The sequence below is a fragment of the Aspergillus sydowii genome (genome assembly GCF_001890705.1).
Source record: "Aspergillus sydowii CBS 593.65 unplaced genomic scaffold ASPSYscaffold_1, whole genome shotgun sequence".
NCBI classification, from domain to species: domain Eukaryota; kingdom Fungi; phylum Ascomycota; class Eurotiomycetes; order Eurotiales; family Aspergillaceae; genus Aspergillus; species Aspergillus sydowii.
In genome coordinates this window covers 1,593,161-1,610,017 of record NW_024467859.1, presented here as the reverse complement: position 1 = coordinate 1,610,017, position 16,857 = coordinate 1,593,161, and the positions used below count along the sequence as shown (strand labels likewise).

The 16,857-nt window shown below is 49.7% G+C and overlaps 6 protein-coding genes across 6 annotated transcripts; 5 read left to right on the top strand and 1 right to left on the bottom strand.

Moving 5' to 3' along the window:
* Positions 1–60: 60 nt before the first annotated feature.
* On the bottom strand, positions 61–2,312 carry ASPSYDRAFT_53467 (nucleotide diphosphatase; the record flags this gene model as incomplete). Its single annotated transcript, XM_040848690.1, has 2 exons — positions 61–875; positions 1,931–2,312. The coding sequence occupies 2 exons, from the start codon at positions 2,310–2,312 to the stop codon at positions 61–63; spliced, it is 1,197 nt and encodes a 398-aa protein (XP_040707643.1).
* A 770-nt stretch (positions 2,313–3,082) lies between these two features.
* Positions 3,083–4,093, top strand: ASPSYDRAFT_53466 (uncharacterized protein; the record flags this gene model as incomplete). Its single annotated transcript, XM_040848689.1, has 3 exons — positions 3,083–3,203; positions 3,262–3,889; positions 4,078–4,093. The coding sequence occupies 3 exons, from the start codon at positions 3,083–3,085 to the stop codon at positions 4,091–4,093; spliced, it is 765 nt and encodes a 254-aa protein (XP_040707642.1).
* Positions 4,094–5,636: 1,543 nt separating this feature from the next.
* On the top strand, positions 5,637–8,169 carry ASPSYDRAFT_83878 (uncharacterized protein; the record flags this gene model as incomplete). The annotated part of the gene is made up of 4 exons (XM_040851272.1): positions 5,637–5,748; positions 5,836–5,940; positions 5,991–7,936; positions 8,005–8,169. The coding sequence occupies 4 exons, from the start codon at positions 5,637–5,639 to the stop codon at positions 8,167–8,169; spliced, it is 2,328 nt and encodes a 775-aa protein (XP_040707641.1).
* Positions 8,170–9,743: 1,574 nt separating this feature from the next.
* On the top strand, positions 9,744–10,174 carry ASPSYDRAFT_141503 (uncharacterized protein; the record flags this gene model as incomplete). The annotated part of the gene is made up of 2 exons (XM_040841152.1): positions 9,744–9,902; positions 9,962–10,174. The coding sequence occupies 2 exons, from the start codon at positions 9,744–9,746 to the stop codon at positions 10,172–10,174; spliced, it is 372 nt and encodes a 123-aa protein (XP_040707640.1).
* An 857-nt stretch (positions 10,175–11,031) lies between these two features.
* Positions 11,032–13,700, top strand: ASPSYDRAFT_268938 (multicopper oxidase). Its single transcript, XM_040844331.1, has 3 exons — positions 11,032–11,729; positions 11,799–12,273; positions 12,335–13,700. Exons 1-3 carry the CDS (start codon positions 11,471–11,473, stop codon positions 13,422–13,424), a joined length of 1,824 nt encoding a protein of 607 aa, XP_040707639.1. The 5' UTR covers positions 11,032–11,470; the 3' UTR covers positions 13,425–13,700.
* Positions 13,701–14,939: 1,239 nt separating this feature from the next.
* ASPSYDRAFT_83875 (Zn(II)2Cys6 transcription factor) lies at positions 14,940–16,835 on the top strand (the record flags this gene model as incomplete). Its single annotated transcript, XM_040851271.1, has 3 exons — positions 14,940–15,704; positions 15,760–15,903; positions 15,963–16,835. 3 exons carry the CDS (start codon positions 14,940–14,942, stop codon positions 16,833–16,835), a joined length of 1,782 nt encoding a protein of 593 aa, XP_040707638.1.
* Positions 16,836–16,857: the final 22 nt, after the last annotated feature.

Below are 16,857 nucleotides of genomic sequence, written 5' to 3'. Positions count from 1 at the left end.
ATAACCCACTGGGTATCTCCAACGTCTAACATTTAAACATCAATACCAAATTACATTCAATCAATCCTCTTCTTCTGACTCCCCTTCCCCTTCCATTTCTCCTCCTAAAAGATCATCATCATCTGCTTTCGCCATGACCTTCTCAATAACCTTCAATGTCGTCTTCAACGGCAACCCAATAACATTGTCTGCACTCCCATCAATCTTTTCCACCAAAATGCTCCCCAGCCCCTGCATCCCATACCCTCCGGCCTTATCAACCCCTTCCCGCGTCCGTACATAAGCCAAAATCAACTCATCCGTCACCTCGCCATCAAACTTGACATTCGTCTCCTCAACCGCCGTCTCAATCGCATACCCGGGATCTCGCGCACTATCCAGCGGCGCCATTGCCACAATTGCCGTGTAGACTTTATGTGTGCCCGTATCCCTTAAACTCTTGAGCATAGCAATATGATGCGCCTCCGAGCGAGGCTTTTCCAATATATTACCTGACTGCGGCTCCGCGACGATCGTATCTGCTGCTATGATGAGCGCGGGCTCACCTTTCTCCTCGTTGACGATCTCGCGAGCGTAAACATCTTGCGCCTTTTGCGTGGCTGTTGCTAGGACATATTCAAAGGGTTGCAGGCTGTGAGGGAGGTCTTCGGCGAAGTCGGACGGAATGATTTCGATGTTAGGTAAGCCCAGATAAGAGATAATTTGGCGGCGGCGCGGGGATTGTGAGGCGAGGACTACGCGCTTGGTGCGAAGGTCTTGAAGCACGGGGAGAGGGAGAGGTGGGGGTGGTGGGAGTTGGCGTTTTGAAGGGACGGGTGTTGGAGTTGTGGCTTCGTAGGCCGGGGGGAGGTCGTCCGAGGTGGAGAGAAGCGGTTCTTTTTTATCGTCGGGCATGGTGAGTTGGTCCGTTCACTTGGGTCTTCAGAAACAGCGGTGGATTCTAAAGTACGGAGGTAGAAAGTTGCAAGCGAGGGGCAGATCTTGGTATCCGAGGCGTTCCTAGATCTGACTCGTCTTGAAGAATCGGTGGGCGGTGAGGCTGGGCATCTGAGATTCATGTATTGCTTGACGATAGCTCTGGCGGAATACTTCCATCCTATGTCAAGCTAAATTTATATTCCGTAGGCTGCGCCGCGTTGAGAAATCGCTGTTTCGGTCAAGCCGTGGTATATTGGTACTCAAGCACCTGACGATACGTAATATAGGCAATACCGACGCAATAGGGTGCACTGTCGGATGATACTCTCTCAGTATAGGCATGCATTTGCAGGAAATAATTGGACTTGTTCGAGTAAACCTAGTTATATACATGCATATCAATATTCACCTGGATTTTATGTGCTCTTTAGTCCATGATTCCGTGCCCTCACGCAATAGAATGGCTATGTCAGTGTCAACCTGGGGTTTTATTCCAGAAACCTCCCAACAAATGATAGACCTTAAGAGAAATGTGTAATTATATTGTAAGGTAGAAGAAAAGCGCGCATGGATAATGGATTTCAGAGTTTTGAGAAAACCTTATCCCGTAGGGTACCTCATATCATGCTTATACACCCAAACGCCAAATCATTAGGATACCCTTTGCAAAAACCGTTATTATAAAAAATGGGTACATATACAGCCCCATTGTACTCTGTATATAGAAGATAAGTAGGGTTGCAAAGGAAATGCATTGTCTCCTTGTCTCCCCCTACCGAGGACCGAATGTGGCACACATCCCTTTCGCTTCTCTGCGTTGAACGTCCCCAGATGCGTCGCGGCGGGTATACAACAGCACCGGAATATCAACGAAAGGCATTATGTCGTTTCTTGCGTGAAAAGGATTTGAAACCAGCCATCAAACTTAAACCTGAACGCCGACGAGCCTCGGCATCGAAGGAATTGCCGAGGAAACAAGCAACTTAAGGTCGCATGTCGTCGTTGACACGACCGCCTCTGCGTTCAATTTCTTCAACAAGGCTCTGACGCTCCTGTATTTGTTGGCGGATAAAGTCGACCGTCTTCTTCAAAACAATGCTTTCGCTGCGTCCTTGGCCCTCAAGACCAGGAACGAGCTCGGTGAGCCGGTCAAAGCCTTCGCGGATTGCTGCACGCCGTTTTTGTTCGGAGGCAATGTGATTGTTCTTCTTTTCCTGCTCCGTCAAACGAGGCTTATCCCTCTCGCTAGCACCTCCCTGGCGGGATGAGTTCGTCGGGGTAGAGGAAGAGCGATCATGCCGTTCGTCCACATTTGTTGATGCGCTGGCTGCAATCGGGGAGTATGACGGCTCAGAAGAGCTTGCGAGGATAGGAGGAGGCTGCGCGGATGGCATGTTGCCTTGTTTTTGTCAAAGAACGAGTGGAAGAAGCGAGCGTAGCAAAAGAGGGGCGGGTCTCATGTGACGGCAAGTGTGACCGACGAGAGCAATGCAGCAGTGCCGAAAGGCCACGAAGAGCCAAATAAATGGACAGATAAACGGTAGAAGAACGTATGTTGAAGGGAAAATGGGGACAGAGGGGTTAGAAGAAGGGAAGACTGGGGTAATGGCGCCAAACCAGGAATCGCGAGTCCGCGACATCTCGAACCCTGAAGATTAGGATCACTTTAGCGTGCGGAGAAGTCGACTCGTCCCGACTCCCTGATCAGCCCAAAATAACCAAATCCATACCTAATTTATCCACCCGCAATCAAATGCTCAAACGACAAACGATGGCTAACCGAATGGATGCTGGCCAATTATTCAGGCTAGTCTTCAATCTCCATCCGTAATAGGTTAATAACCCAAACGGACGATCGGGGCCTTTGGAGGCCAAACTCTCCCCAGACTTGGCTCCTTCACATCTTGACCGGGCTCGGCTGTGCATTGTTCAACAGTAAAAGCGACACATTCATTCTTTTTTTTACATATCTTGATAACCTCTGGATATTAAATTCTTTATCACATCATGGACTGATGTTTTCCGACACAAGAAGTGAGGTGTACTAATTGGTCCGCAACGGGTCTGCTCCGCTAATACCACCTATGACCTCATTTCCACATACCTCGCTACAAAAAGCGACCAGTTTAACGTGAGAAAGGCACAACCACCCCTCTGCAACAACATGGACCGGCAAGAGCCTCTGCATGGCTCCTGTATGTGTGGGCGAAATCAATATCTGATTCAAATCCCTAACAATGTGACCGACCACGCCCGTGTCTACTTCGACGGCGGCAGAGACAACCGTACGTAAACCTTAGCATTTTCGAGGGGGGTTTCTATCCTGACGCAATCGCTATCTAGGGAAGTCCTATGGCACACCACTTACTGCCTGGCTGCGAGTTCCTCTGAATTGGTACCAGTCCCATACCCAATCGTTCTTCCCCGACGAGACGCATGGCACCATCCGTCGTATCTTCTCGCCACACCATGCACCACATACGCAGAGGGCGTTTTGCGGCTTTTGCGGATCGCCGCTTACATACTGGAGCGAGAATCCACGCGAGGAGGCTGATTTTATGTCCGTAACTATCGGTAGCTTGTACGGCGAGGATCAGCGGATATTAGAGGACCTGGAGCTTCTTCCCCAGTGGGAGGAATCCGAGTCGTCAGGGTCAACGGCGGAGGAGGAGGAACCAACTCCTTCAGACGCTCCCGTTTCCAAATCCTCATCAACTCTCGTTGTGCCATCGGACATTTCCACATCGGATCTCGCTCGGACTTATAGGCATGGAACCACGGACGGAATCCCCTGGTTTGAGGAAATGATCGAAGGTAGTGGACTGGGTAAATTGATGAAAAGGAGACGCGGCGCCGGAGTGAGTGATGACCAGTCGACTACTATAGAATGGGAGGTGAGCGAGTGGACAAGCACAGGATCAAAAGCGGAGAGCTCGTCAGCCCATGCTGCAGGGAAAAGAAAACGTGGTGAGCATACTGATATAGTTGATACTTAAAAGTTGTTGATACTATGAAAGTGTTCTCCGAATACAACTATACTCATGGTAATGTTATCATGCTAATAATTGCGTTCTCAATCTCAGCCCTATCTTACATTAAATTATAAAGAGATAGAGGTTAATTATTCCAGAGCACAAGGTTTAAGATAAGTTAACCAAGCTGTCCAGGTGACTAATTACATTAGCCAGGATAAAAAGATAATGAATTGGTAAACAGCCAGCAAAAGAAAAGCTGCCTGAGGCGTGCTACTATTCACCAAGCTTAGTTGCCCAAAGAGGTATCGCTTCGGTTGAGTGCTGGACCTGCACAAATGTGACAGCTATCTTTGTTCATTCAGGAATGTACAACACTGATCTATAAATAAAGCAGCTTATTCCCTTTCTATACCCCCGGCTATTCTATTGCCTTTGTTCCAGTAAACACTTCATCTAAAATACTCAATGCGCTCCAGCCATGAATGGCATCCAGATATCTGGAAGATACAAGCTTGGGCAAAACAAGCTTGGACAAACACAGCCTCGTGCTGGTGATGAAGCAGACAATGACAGATGGCCGTACCCAGAGAGTGAATCGAATCTTCAGTCCAAGACTAGTCGAGTGAGCATCTATTCGTATGCTGAGTATCAACCTTCTCTCGAATCTTCGTGAAGTACATATGGCTCATCATTTTGACAGGCAAACCAAATGCACCCCTCCGGTGCTGTGGCTAAGCTGGCAAATCCAGAGACCGGGTAATCTGACAATCTGAATCGAATTGGACCAAAATGTTGTTTCGAAATTACCGGGTCTAGAAACGCATCTCGGTCTCGGCGCATAGGAAATCCCAGTTAGCCAGTTGAACGACCACAAGGTCTCGTTGGGGAAGGGAGAGTCTTAGCACTCCTCCAAATGTCCTGCACTCTATTTCGACCGCTTGGGCAAAAGGATATGTGGCGTATACGTCGTCATCTGAAGGACGTGCGTCAATTTCGAACTTTCTGCCAATACAGCATGCCGTTCAAGGTTGGGAATCTTAAAGGAACCAACGAAGTGGAATAAAAACTACTCAGTGTGTTATGATCTTGAGAATCATGCGCAACGAAAGACGTCTTATGAGTCGGCTCAGATTGCTGAGGCAGCGGTGGTATTATTGCCATTCATTATCGAGGTAAACTCAAGCATGATGCTTTGTTTGATAGAAAGGTGCCTGGAAAATCTCAACGTCAGTCCCAAGTGCACATCAAACTGGTGAACCCATATGGCTCCAAGGTTACACAGGCATATACATACAAAGGACGGATGGATGACAAGTGCTTTCCTGGCATATACGCATCTTTGCACCAAAAGGAAGAAAAGCTCTCTTCTGTTAGTATCATCCTAGGTGCGGAGATACCTCGGGGAGGGTTGTGACATCAGGAACAGTGAATAATGGAGCTCATGCGAGTTGTGCTTCCTTTCCCTTCTCCTGCGATTGACTGGCTAGTGCCGTCGCCATGTCGTCTTTTCAAGCCAAACACACAAACACTCTCTTGAAATATGATGCCGAGAAATCATTCACAGTATTTATCTGCCAGCAACACTTCCCCCAGACAAAACAATCGTCCCCTCCCACTTTTCCCCAACCCACTTCTCTTGTTCCTCCTTCAGCTTTCTTGCGTTCCAAAACAACGTGTTAAACTACACTATCAGCCTCTTCCAGGGCTTTCACTGCTTGTCAACGCTTGAACGTCATCACCAAGATGTCACAGGCACGAGGCTCTTCCGAAGAGAGCCCTGCCGCTGACACTCACGCAGCCACCAATAGTGCGGGCGACAATGTCTCTGTTGATGACCATGGCAGCTGCCAGGAAGGTAGGTTGCCACTCTATCCTACCAGAACTACGCTCTGCTGCGAAACCACCACGAACTGGGGTGTAAATGCTGATGAGACTCAAGTAGAAGATTTCATTAGGGCCCAAAATAAGAAACGAACCTCACTTTCTGCTTACGCAAGTGCACCAGATCTTGGTTCCCTCTGCCGCGGCGATGGTAATAACCAACAGAGTAAGTCCCTCTGCGCACAACTTTACTGGCGTAGTTGATAACACTAACAGGCATAACAGAGAGTGGAAACGTGTCGCCAGGCACCGGGACATTTGGAGACCCTGAGACTCAAATCTTGCCTAGAAATAATGATGGGTCTACCGGCTCACGTATTCCTCGCTTCGCCGCTCCAAAGCAAGTAGGAAATTCATCTGCTGCTAAGGGGCTTAGATCTGGTAGTTCTATACCAGTTGCCGTTCACAAATGTAGCGCCGAACAGCTAGGTGTTCCTACGCAAGAAACACAGCATGAGCCGTCTCCAAAAGGGATCCGACTGGTTAACAAGCCTCGTGGCCCTCGTCCTCCCCCAACGGACCAGGCACCCACTCTTATATCTGAATCAGCTGAAGGAACGGGGCCCATGCCCGCTGAAGCATCTTCATCGGTGTCGATTTCGTCGTCTGATACCTGGGATTATAGAGATATCGGCGACCTGGAAAGGCCACCCGTTGCCTTTACAGGGGAATATCGCGCGCGCGTCCTCGGACCTTCCGGCAATCAAACTCGTGGCTGTGGCCCTACCCTAAGAATTACTTCATCCGCTGAGGAAGTAATCATGGGAGGAGCTAAGCAGGAGTTGTCGAGCTCTTACATAGCTCAAAAGAGCAGTCCCTCGTTATTCCAACGCTTGGGAAAGCTCACTCCAAACACCCCGAAAAGCTCCAAAAGTCCAAGAGATATTACTCCTGGATCGAGAGGAACACAGGGCTCGAAGATCAGTCTTGATAGCGGCAAAGATAGTACTCCGGTCTCCCGCAATTCCTGCCGTCCACAAACCTCTATGGAAAGTATTTCAAAAAGGGACATCAGTGGTAAAGAGTTGTCCATTTCACGCAAACCTATGACCAAAAGTAGCTTGAGCAGTCTTCTCTCTCCAAGCTCAAAAACCCTACACTCTGATGTAGAGCCTATGGTTCCGAAAATCCCAGATCAATATGTTTCGGGTCAGGTGCCCAGCGTACGCAAGGTTTCTAACAAATGCGTTGAGCTGGCCACTCCAGCAAAGGCACCGCTTGAGACCAAGAGCACGCCATCAAACCCTGAACCAATGGCCACTCCAGAAACTGTGATTAAGACTAGCACCATTTGTTCCCATCCACCTAGGTCTTCGTCACTAAAAGCCTTATCCGATTTCCCTAGTGTTTCTGGCTCGGAGCAGAACCCCGCAGACGCGTCTAGTAAGTCTGCGAAGGTGGCTACGAACCTAAAACGCAATGTCACCTTCAACGACATTACACCCTTGGCTTCGAGCGAAGGCGAATTTAGTCAGGGTCTGGACAAGCGCAGACTTCCGGAGTCGAAAAGCAACCACCTATTGGGAAGTTTCCGTAACATTTTCAAGGCCCGAGGCGGTGCAGAGGGACCAGCCATTGCGAACGAAAACAAAGCTCCTGGCAGTGTGAAGGCTACGACTAAAGAGAATGTGCACTGTAACGACTATGAGAAAGCCGCTAAACCAAAGACCAGATATGCCACCAGGCTCTCTAGTGGAGTTGGTTGGAATAGAAGCGGCCGGAACAACAGAACTAGGGCTGAATCACCGAATACCCCAACCCCGTCAATTCCCCGCCTTTTGGCGCCTCAGAATCGCGTTGTGGACGGGTCCATGCCATCTTTTGCTCGGCCTACGACATCAACCCTTACCAAGGCCACACCGGTTCCGAAAGCGGCTCTACCGGGCAGTGTGGAAGCCCAAACACGCAGGCCCCATGTGCGGACAGCTTCAACCGGCAGCCCTCACCGTTTGACGCGTGGACCCAAGCGTACTGCCCCGAATCTGTCGACTCCGCCGTCTCAGAAGTTAACGGGGTCACCTAATTCTATGCCTCAGGAAGCACCATTGATTCTGGAAGCCAAGACTTGTCTCGATTTGGAGGGGGTCCGCGACTGCATTGCGAAGCTATGTAAGAAAGTTGGAGAATTGTCCACCTCGCTAGAGAGGGAGACGGCGATTCGCGTAAGTGTTCTGACTTTTGTTTGAATTTAGTTTGATGGTGCTTTCGGCTTACTAACGATTAACGTTAGCAAGCCCTTACCCTTCAGCAGCAACTCGCCGATTACCAGAGCCTAGATAAAATGACCATCCAGGCGGAGATACTTGCAAAGGAGAAGGCCTTGGAGAAGAAGGCGGCTGAGGATACCCTCAGAACCAGCCTAATCGAAATTCAGGCCCAACTTGAGCAGGACTAGAGTACGGACTCGACTTTCTCACAGAGTTGCCAGGCTAATGGAGATACAGCTGAATCAACTCTCTTTTGCTCGCCTCCTTATCACAATGTCTTGAGTCACTTTCTTCTTGTTTTTCTTTCAGGTCTATTACCAAGTCTCCGGTCTTTGAAGATCTAAGGGAATCAGCCATTGGCGCACAAAACACCAAAACACCAAAAACAGACGAAAAGGTAAAAAAAGGGCGAAAAAAAAAGAAAAAGAAAAGAAAAAAGAGTAAAGAAAAAAGAGTAAAGAAAAAAGAGTAAAGAAAAAAGAGTAAAGAAAAAAAAAAGGCGAAAGGATGCCCTCTCCCTGGAGAGCTTTCCGTAAAATCTCATTGGATCTAATGGCACTTGGTTTCTATACCATATCTCCTACCCTTGGTTCACTTTCGTTTTGACAGCCCGACATATACACAGCCAGTTTGGCGGAGAAGTAGGGAGGGTTGCTATCAAGCGCCCAGATCGAAAAAGCGATCGTGTATTGGGGGATGCAGGGTTGAGCAGAGACATATTTCCCAGAATTTCATTGTTGTTTGCATGTTTCAAATCTTTCTTCACTCTATCAAACGGACAAAGGACGCAGCGCATATGATGAAAAGATATGTACGTAAGAATGGAATCAATCAGGCAGTTCAGTCCACAACCAGCTCAGTATCAAACGGTTTCGTATTTGAAGCTAACGTCGGCTATCTTGCAAACGCTCTGGGTCAAAGTCCAGATAGGCCCCGAGAGCATGTGCCCTTTGGCTGATCTCTGAGTTCAACCCACTGCGCCGTAGAACAGAACACCTTCTAGTTAAGCTTTTGCGAAAGAACTCATATGGTCGGTTTACAGCGACTCGGCGTATTCAAGATTTCTTTTACTTCCACGGCCCTCATCTAACGTTACTGGGACACCAGGGCGGCATATATCCTACCCACAAAGGGCGAAATACATAGCCAACAGTGACAATTCTATCAGTTCTCATATGAATCAATTGTCTAGTCCTTAAAGCTCATGACTTCAAGCACCTGGGAGGGGACAGTTTCGACTATAAAGCCAGCAGCAGACGTGCCTGCGCTATTTGAGCGAATACACTCCCGTGGGCGACCACCAACTCGACTTCAGTCTCACCTGGCACCTCCCTCTTCTATCCTCCTTCCATCATACCCGGCACAAATCAACAAGAATCATCACAAACAGCCAGCCATGGGAAAAGGCCACAGGTATCAGAGAAGCTCGGTATACTCCCCTGCGTTCTATCCTTTTCACTCGGTTATCTCAGATGTGAAGAGTATCAGCAACTAACTTGTGTTTGAATAGAGCAGCACCCCATTTGGCTCGCACAATTCACTCCACAGGCAGGGGAATTTCTCAACACGCAACCTACCGGCTCCCTTCCACGCGCCTCAAGATGTCGGCGCTTTCGATGGGCGTCCCAACTCGCAATTTGGCTTCGGTCCTCCTGGTCCCCCAGCGCCTCCTCAGTTCGGGGGCTATTATCAGCGCCATGGCCGTCCCGCTGGAAACGTTGGTAGCCCGCCTTTGAGACCGTTCGATACCACTCCTCCGGCCATGCCGTACGATTTTCCGCAGTCCCAACCCTTTTACCCTCCAATGCCGTACGCAAATAAAAGAGGGTTCAGTGGCCCCTTCAGGAGGTCAGCAGAGGGATTTCAAGACCTCCAGAACAAACTTTTTTTGGACGAGTATCGTTCTCTCGGTCCTCATCAGGTAGGGAGACTATTTCCATAGAACCAGAAGAGCCCATTACTCACAATACTCTTGTGTAGGCTTACCAGGCACCTCATATCGAAGCATTTCCCCAGGCTCCAGATGAGCAGGCGTGGAGTGGAGAGGTCCCATGCGAATTGAGAAAGCCTTTAGCTCAGGGCAATAAGCTTCGCGGAGATGCGCCAGAGTTTGTCCCACGTGGAAAATGCGCTGTCAGCGAGGAATCCGGGTCGAAGATGAAAGAGCCTTGCTGGCTTGTGGTTTCCGGTTAGGGGTTCCTAGTACTCTGCCCATGCACGTCATGTTCGATAGCATCGGCGCTTTATCTTTGACAAAATGCGGGTTTTCTTTTCGCTTGCCTCCTCGCAGAATGCCTTTTCAGTGATCATTTCTTCCTCAACCCTTTCACTGTCTCTTTCTGCTTCATTATCTATCTTCGAATTGTATAATATAAGTATGCAATGTTCAGACAAACTTCGCTCAGACTTTATCTGTAGTTCCGACGGTACGTATAAACACGCAAATCATTGGCAATCTTGGATCCGATCATCCGAATGGTTCAGATCGATCGCACCAAAAAAGTTAGCCTGGCAGCGGCCCAGCAGTCCAGTCCGGCGATGTGGAGCCCGATCATTCTTCCCTCAACAAACACCATCAAAGGGGGCCCATATAATTATCTCCTTCCCTTGACGGTTATTGCTGCTGTGCTTATGCGGAATCCAGAGAATCCATTTCAACTCCTGCACGCCTAGCTTCGCCCTCCCATCGCTCTGTTGTGTTTCCGCGTTTCCTGCTATTTTTTCTTGCGCGCGGCTGTCTTCTTCTTGGTGCTTCAACATTCCAGAAGCTCGAGCCCTCAATCTTCGAGATTTGCACGGCGGTGCTCGCAATGGGCGACTCCGCGGGACGTTGAATCCCGTATCCACATGCTAACTAGCGGGCGCTCGTAAATAGAGCGGGTTTGGGACGCACGGTGCGAGCTCAAGCGCTGAATCACTCCTTTCTGGGATCTGGTGATAGGCAAGTGATTGCAAGACGGCAAGGCCCCCAGGAGTCAGGGCCCGACATGAATCAAAGATTGGCTGTGAGACTTCCACGCCAGATTTTGCCATGTCCATACGGCGACCGTCAAAGGCCAAAGCCAAGCTGTCAGCTCAGCCTCAATGTTCGGCGTCCCACTAGCGACCCCGGCTGCTAATTTAGTCCTCTGTTGTCGACCAGACGACATTCCTTCGATTCTTTGGGTTGTGGGAGCCCACAGTTCGTGGGAAATGATCGGCAAGGCCCTTGCTCTCAATCCAATAGATCGACACACTCGATTCGCCCAACATGGGTCGAAGTCCAAGATATGGATTTCTGAGCCAGGCTACCAGGTGCCCGATGCGGGAAAATGCATGCCAGGGCTGCTGTCCTGCACAGCCGAAAGTTTTCTTTTCGCAGCATGTAGTCCCACATGCACGTCGAGCGTGTCTCGTAGGAAAGGATTTATTTCTCTCGAAGCGTCCCCCAGTTTGTCCGGATTTTGACCCTGCATATTCCCAGTTTTATTGTTTCTTTGCTTCAGCAATATGGGTCTTTTGCCCATCCTCCTGCTCTACCTTGTAGCCATTGTTTATGGCTATGGCGAAAACTTGAAGGTGACCGGTAACACAGTTTCATTCCAAGTCAACTTAACATGGGAAGACTGGCAACCCGCAGGCATACATCGTAAGATGATACTGGCCAATGGTCAATTTCCAGCTCCGCCGTTGGAGTTGAAACAGGGGGACGATGTCGAGTTTCTGGTTGTCAACAACATGCCGTTCTCCACGACTGTCCACTTCCATGGTAACCTCTGCTAGCCCTAACCCACCTTTTGCAGGAGTACGATGATGTCTGACACTTTATGCGGCCCAGGAATTCAGCAGCAAGGTACTCCGTGGTCCGACGGTGTCCCCGGTCTCTCGCAAAGGCCAATCCTCTCCGGGGGATCGTTCCTTTATAAATGGAGAGCGACAAACCATGGAAGTTATTTCTATCACGCCCACAAGCGCGGTCAGCAGGAGGATGGCCTTTATGGTGCGATCCATATTCTTGCCGCTGCATCTGTTCAGAGGCCCTTTGCGTCAATTTCGAGCGATCCGCGAGAACTCAAAGCCCTAGAGACGGCTGAGAGCAGATCTACCCCAATCATGCTCTCCGATGTACGCCAGCTGACCTCGGAGGAACTTTGGGCTGCTGAAAGGGCAATGGGCCGCGATGCAATATGTGCGAGTGCTCTTCTCGTGAACGGTAAGGGATCAGTAAGTTGTCTAGGGAAACAAACCCTGGACAGGTACACTACCGAAGAGCAAAGGGGGGTTCTCGGAAACCAAAGTTTAACTGATATTGGGTATGGCTCTATTCCCCCAACAAACACAGAGTGCCACAGCGCCGACTAAGAATTCTGCCAGGTGCCTTCCGCCAACGAACATAGTCGCTCAGGGAACCTTCAAACACAACATCAGCGCCATTCCTCCATCGGTTTTTTCAGGTTGCACACCGAGCCGTGGCTTGAGAGAGCGGCTCTATGCGAACGCTACTGAAACGTACGTTAGCTACGATTTAATCAGCTCGGCTTTCGTTTCAACAATTACGTTCTCAATCGATGAACACCCCATGTATGTTTATGCAGTTGATGGAGAATATATCGAGCCCATGTTAGTGGATGCGATCACCATCACCAACGGTGCCCGATACTCGGTCTTAGTCAAGCTAGACAAGCCAGCGGGCGACTATACTATTCGCGTGGCGAATACTGGCGTCAATCAAATCCTGAACGGCTCTGCATTGATGACAATTCACAACGGTAGCCACACTCAAACCCAGAGGCAGCCCTCAGTTCCTTCAATTGACATTGTTGGAGCGCCTACGCTATCAACCCACACTGTTTTGGATGAATCAGCTATCGTCCCGTTCGCTCCTCAGGATGTGGCTCATGCACGGGTGGCTCAAACACATGTTCTGACTCTTGAGCGCTTCGATCAATCATATACCTGGACCATGGGCAACTCGAGCTTTCCTCTGGCCTTAGAAGACGCGTCGCCACTTCTCTTCTACCCCAAAACGGGTCGCAAGAACCTCACCGTCGGCACCCACAACGGAACATGGGTTGACCTAGTATTCGACGTGGCGAATGCCCTCCAGCCCCCTCATCCCATCCACAAACATTCCAACAAATTCTTCGTCATTGGCCAGGGTGATGGGAAGTGGAACTACTCTTCCGTAGCTGAGGCCATGCACTATATTCCGGAGAACTTCAATTTCAAAACTCCCCAGATCCGAGATACCTTTGCAACTCCTCCGGCCGCGACTGGCCCGACTTGGTTGGCGATTCGCTACCATGTCGTCAACCCTGGAGCGTTCCTGCTACATTGCCATATCCAAATACACCAGAGCGGAGGAATGTCTTTGGCCCTCTTGGATGGGATTGATGAATGGCCCGAAATTCCGGACGAATATCAGCTGGATAAATCTGGGTTGGAAAGGCGATCCCGTCACTAAAGCGATTGACTTCGAATGCCAGTCGATACAATGATGTATATGATCTGCGTTTGCGTTTTTAGTATATATATATATATATATATAACTAGCTACATGAAGCTAACGATGTTTACGACGCTTTCTAAATGATAATATCACCACTTATAATTCACGACCCAACATATATACATATTCATGCATATATATTAATGTCTACGAAAGATTCCAACCATTATTTGAGGATTTAACTTATCGAGGTGCTAGCACGAGTAAGCTGAAGTGGTCTCCAGCTCTCCTCCTTTCCTTCTGAACAGATCTCCGGATGACATTGAGTCCATTTCTGATAGAACGTCTTCATCCAGTCCTTGGTTCCCATAATTGCCGGTTCCTGTTTATCTCCATCCAGTCCGTAGAGATGGCCATTCGTAGGGACTTGACAAAGCAAACATAACGAAAATCAACCACATCCTGGAGGCTTTCGGCGACTGCCCAAGTCGCCTTGTTGGGCTATGGGCTTATGGACGGCTTTTAAAATGACGTCTTCTTCGATGACGCGGGCGCGTTCCAGTTGACTTAACGGCGCGCATACTTCGAGCAGACGAGATAGATGCGGAGTTGGGGACCCATGCGGTTAATTTGCGAACAATCAGCACGTACTCTGTAAACCGTCACAGGTGCGTCCTCGGAGGAAATAAGAATTCTTCGGTTACACGATTTCTGAACGTTCATTTTCATTTTCATTTTTGATGACCTGTTTAGAATGTTCCAATCTCGGATACCATTCCTCGTATCGCCGTTGCAGACTGCATGGAGGATACCGTAGAGTCCACAGGCATTGTTGATGGTCTGCTTGTGCCATATATCATTGGCACCTTTCATGTCCTCAGTTTTATCTGATTTCGCGCTTTCTTGCGCCTCTAGTTACCCATCATGGCCGCTCGGTGTTGGAGATGCTAGAACTAAAGCCAGCGCGGGGCATGGGGTCATGGCAGAAAGTTCCGGGTCATCTAGGGACAATACATTGTAGAATTCTAGAGGGGGAGATCCCTATTTGATGGATCAAATGCGTAAAAGAGTTTTGGATCGCATTAAAGCGGAATGTGATGCTTTCAGTAGGCCACTGGCTATATCACTCTCTGATGTCTGAGGGAGTCTCCAGACACACAAACGAACTAATTAAGTTGGCGGTAAGCTGGCGGTGGGCTTAATTGCTGGACAAAACAATGTTTTCGGTGCCTGAGGCGGGGAAAAGCCCCTGACCCAGCCACTGACAGACTGGTACTTTGTCAATTCGAGCACTGACTCGCCTGGGGACGCGGTGTCTTGCCCCCGCTTGAGGCGGGCACCTCTTGAGGCTTGACCTCGGATGTGAGAATCAGTGGGCGCTATCCCCGCACTGGTTAGCGACCGACTCCCGCGTTCGCACTGCTTACCCTTTCTTGTAACTTCTCTCGACTGCACCCCGTCTGCATTGTGCTTCCCCCTCCCCGATTCCTCCGGCGGACCTCGTGCAAGGCCCCGCCAACCCAGATCAAGATGGTTTTCTGCGGTAAACCAAGTAAAGGTTGCGGCGAATGCCGATCTCGAAAGATCCGATGCGATCAGGGCCGGCCAACCTGCTCCCAGTGCGCAAAGGGAAACCGGGCCTGTCCCGGCTATCGAGATGAGCTGTCACTTATGTTTCGAGATGAAAGCCAACAGGTGGTACGAAAAGCGAAGACCGGTTCATCTGGTCGACGCTCCAAGAAGAAACAGCCCGCTGCTGCTGTCCCCAAGAAATCTCCGCCCGTGTCGCACAGCAGCAGCAGCCCCGAGGCCTCGTCTGCCGGGAAGGCGAGCCCGTCGACGTCGATACAATCGCCGTCGGGAAATACGAGTACTGACATCTCTGAATATAACGACATCGATGAAATGCAGCTGATCAACGGGGATCAACTGCAAGCGCAAGACCTCGCATATCAGCCCTGGAAGGTACAACCTTCGTGGAAACTGACTGTAGATGAAGCCGTCAACTACTTCCTTCGGCATAATGTATGGCCCGGGGAGATTTTTATGGTGAATTTCGAACTCAAATCTCCGGGCCACCCGAGCGCGACCCCGAGCGAACAAGCGCAAGTGGCCGCGCTTGTGTCTGTGGGGACGGCTATGCTTTCGCGTGTGCGACGATCAAAAGAACTGGAGCTCGCTGCTGAGCGAGAGTATGGCCATGCACTGACACTTTTGACGCGGGCCGTTTGTAATGAAAAGGAATCAAAAGCCAATCAAACACTGTCAGCAGTTTTGCTGTTGGCTATTTTTGAGGTACGGTAGACTTTCCCAGGTACTTGACAAGTTGAGATTAATGGTAGCCCCGCAGGTTATCACGAGTCGTTCTATAATGAGCATTGAAAAGTGGACGAACCACATTAAAGGTGCAGCCGCATTGCTCGAATTGCGGGGTCCGGAACACCTCCAGAGTGAGGAAGGGCTCAAGCTCTTCGTCCAATTAAGATTTCAGATTGTATGTCTCGGACATTGCCCACCCACAAGCAGAGCTAACATCCATGAAAAAATAAAAAGATCACCAGCTGCCTTCAAAGAGGAATGGTAGTGCCAGAATCGCTCCTGGAATGTACCAAGATTGCGATGTATCTTCGGCCACAAATAGATGCTTACTGCGATCGCTTAATATGTATAGCCGGACGACTCTCCAACCTGCGGGCGGGTATCATCCATTCAAAGACCCTGACAGATGCAAACGAAACGTTGTCCGCCGCATACGCTGTGGAAGCAGAGTTGCTGGCATGGGTAGCGGCGGGTCCGCCCGATTTCTTATATAAAACTTACGACTGCTCATCGGTCGAGGAATGGGTCAAGATGTTCGGATACAAACCCTTTCCGTACAACAAACAGTACCACGTATATCGTGATTTATGGATTTGTCACACGTGGAATCAGTACCGCTGCGCGCGGATCATTGTTTGCGAAATCATCCTTAGCTGTCTCCGTCGACTCTCCGCTGCCTCCCCCACAATGGCGATGTCCAAAGAGCTCCAGAACCACTGCGCCCGAATTCGCAATGTTACACGTGAGCTGGCAAGTGATATCTGTGCCAGTGCTGCGTACCACCTCGGTGTAGAGGGCGCTCCAGGATCCGCATTCACTGTTCCCACCAATTACTGCTATGTCGGTGGAATGCTCCTTCTCTGGCCCTTGACGCTTGCTGGGGGCACAGAGCCAATAGATCACCCACTTCGTGTGTGGATCCGGAATTGTTTGCGGCTCATCGGGCACAGCATTGGTATCGACCAAGCCTTGGCTCTTATCGATGTCTTAGAATCGGAAGCTGGTGTGTTTGAAGGAATGGAGGAGACTGAGGACGGTGTGATCTTCCGGGCCTCAGGCGACGCGAGCATTTATAATCGGATATTGATTGGGACGTGGAACATTTAATTTAACCGTGGGAGCCATTATT

What these genes read in the sequence shown, in the direction of transcription:
- ASPSYDRAFT_268938 (XM_040844331.1), top strand. Translation starts at nt 11,471, where the DNA reads ATGGGTCTTTTGCCCATCCTCCTGCTCTACCTTGTAGCCATTGTTTAT. An exon ending in CACGACTGTCCACTTCCATG is followed by an intron (nt 11,730 to 11,798) that starts GTAACCTCTGCT and finishes TATGCGGCCCAG; the next exon opens with GAATTCAGCAGCAAGGTACT. An exon ending in CAAAGTTTAACTGATATTGG is followed by an intron (nt 12,274 to 12,334) that starts GTATGGCTCTAT and finishes GAATTCTGCCAG; the next exon opens with GTGCCTTCCGCCAACGAACA.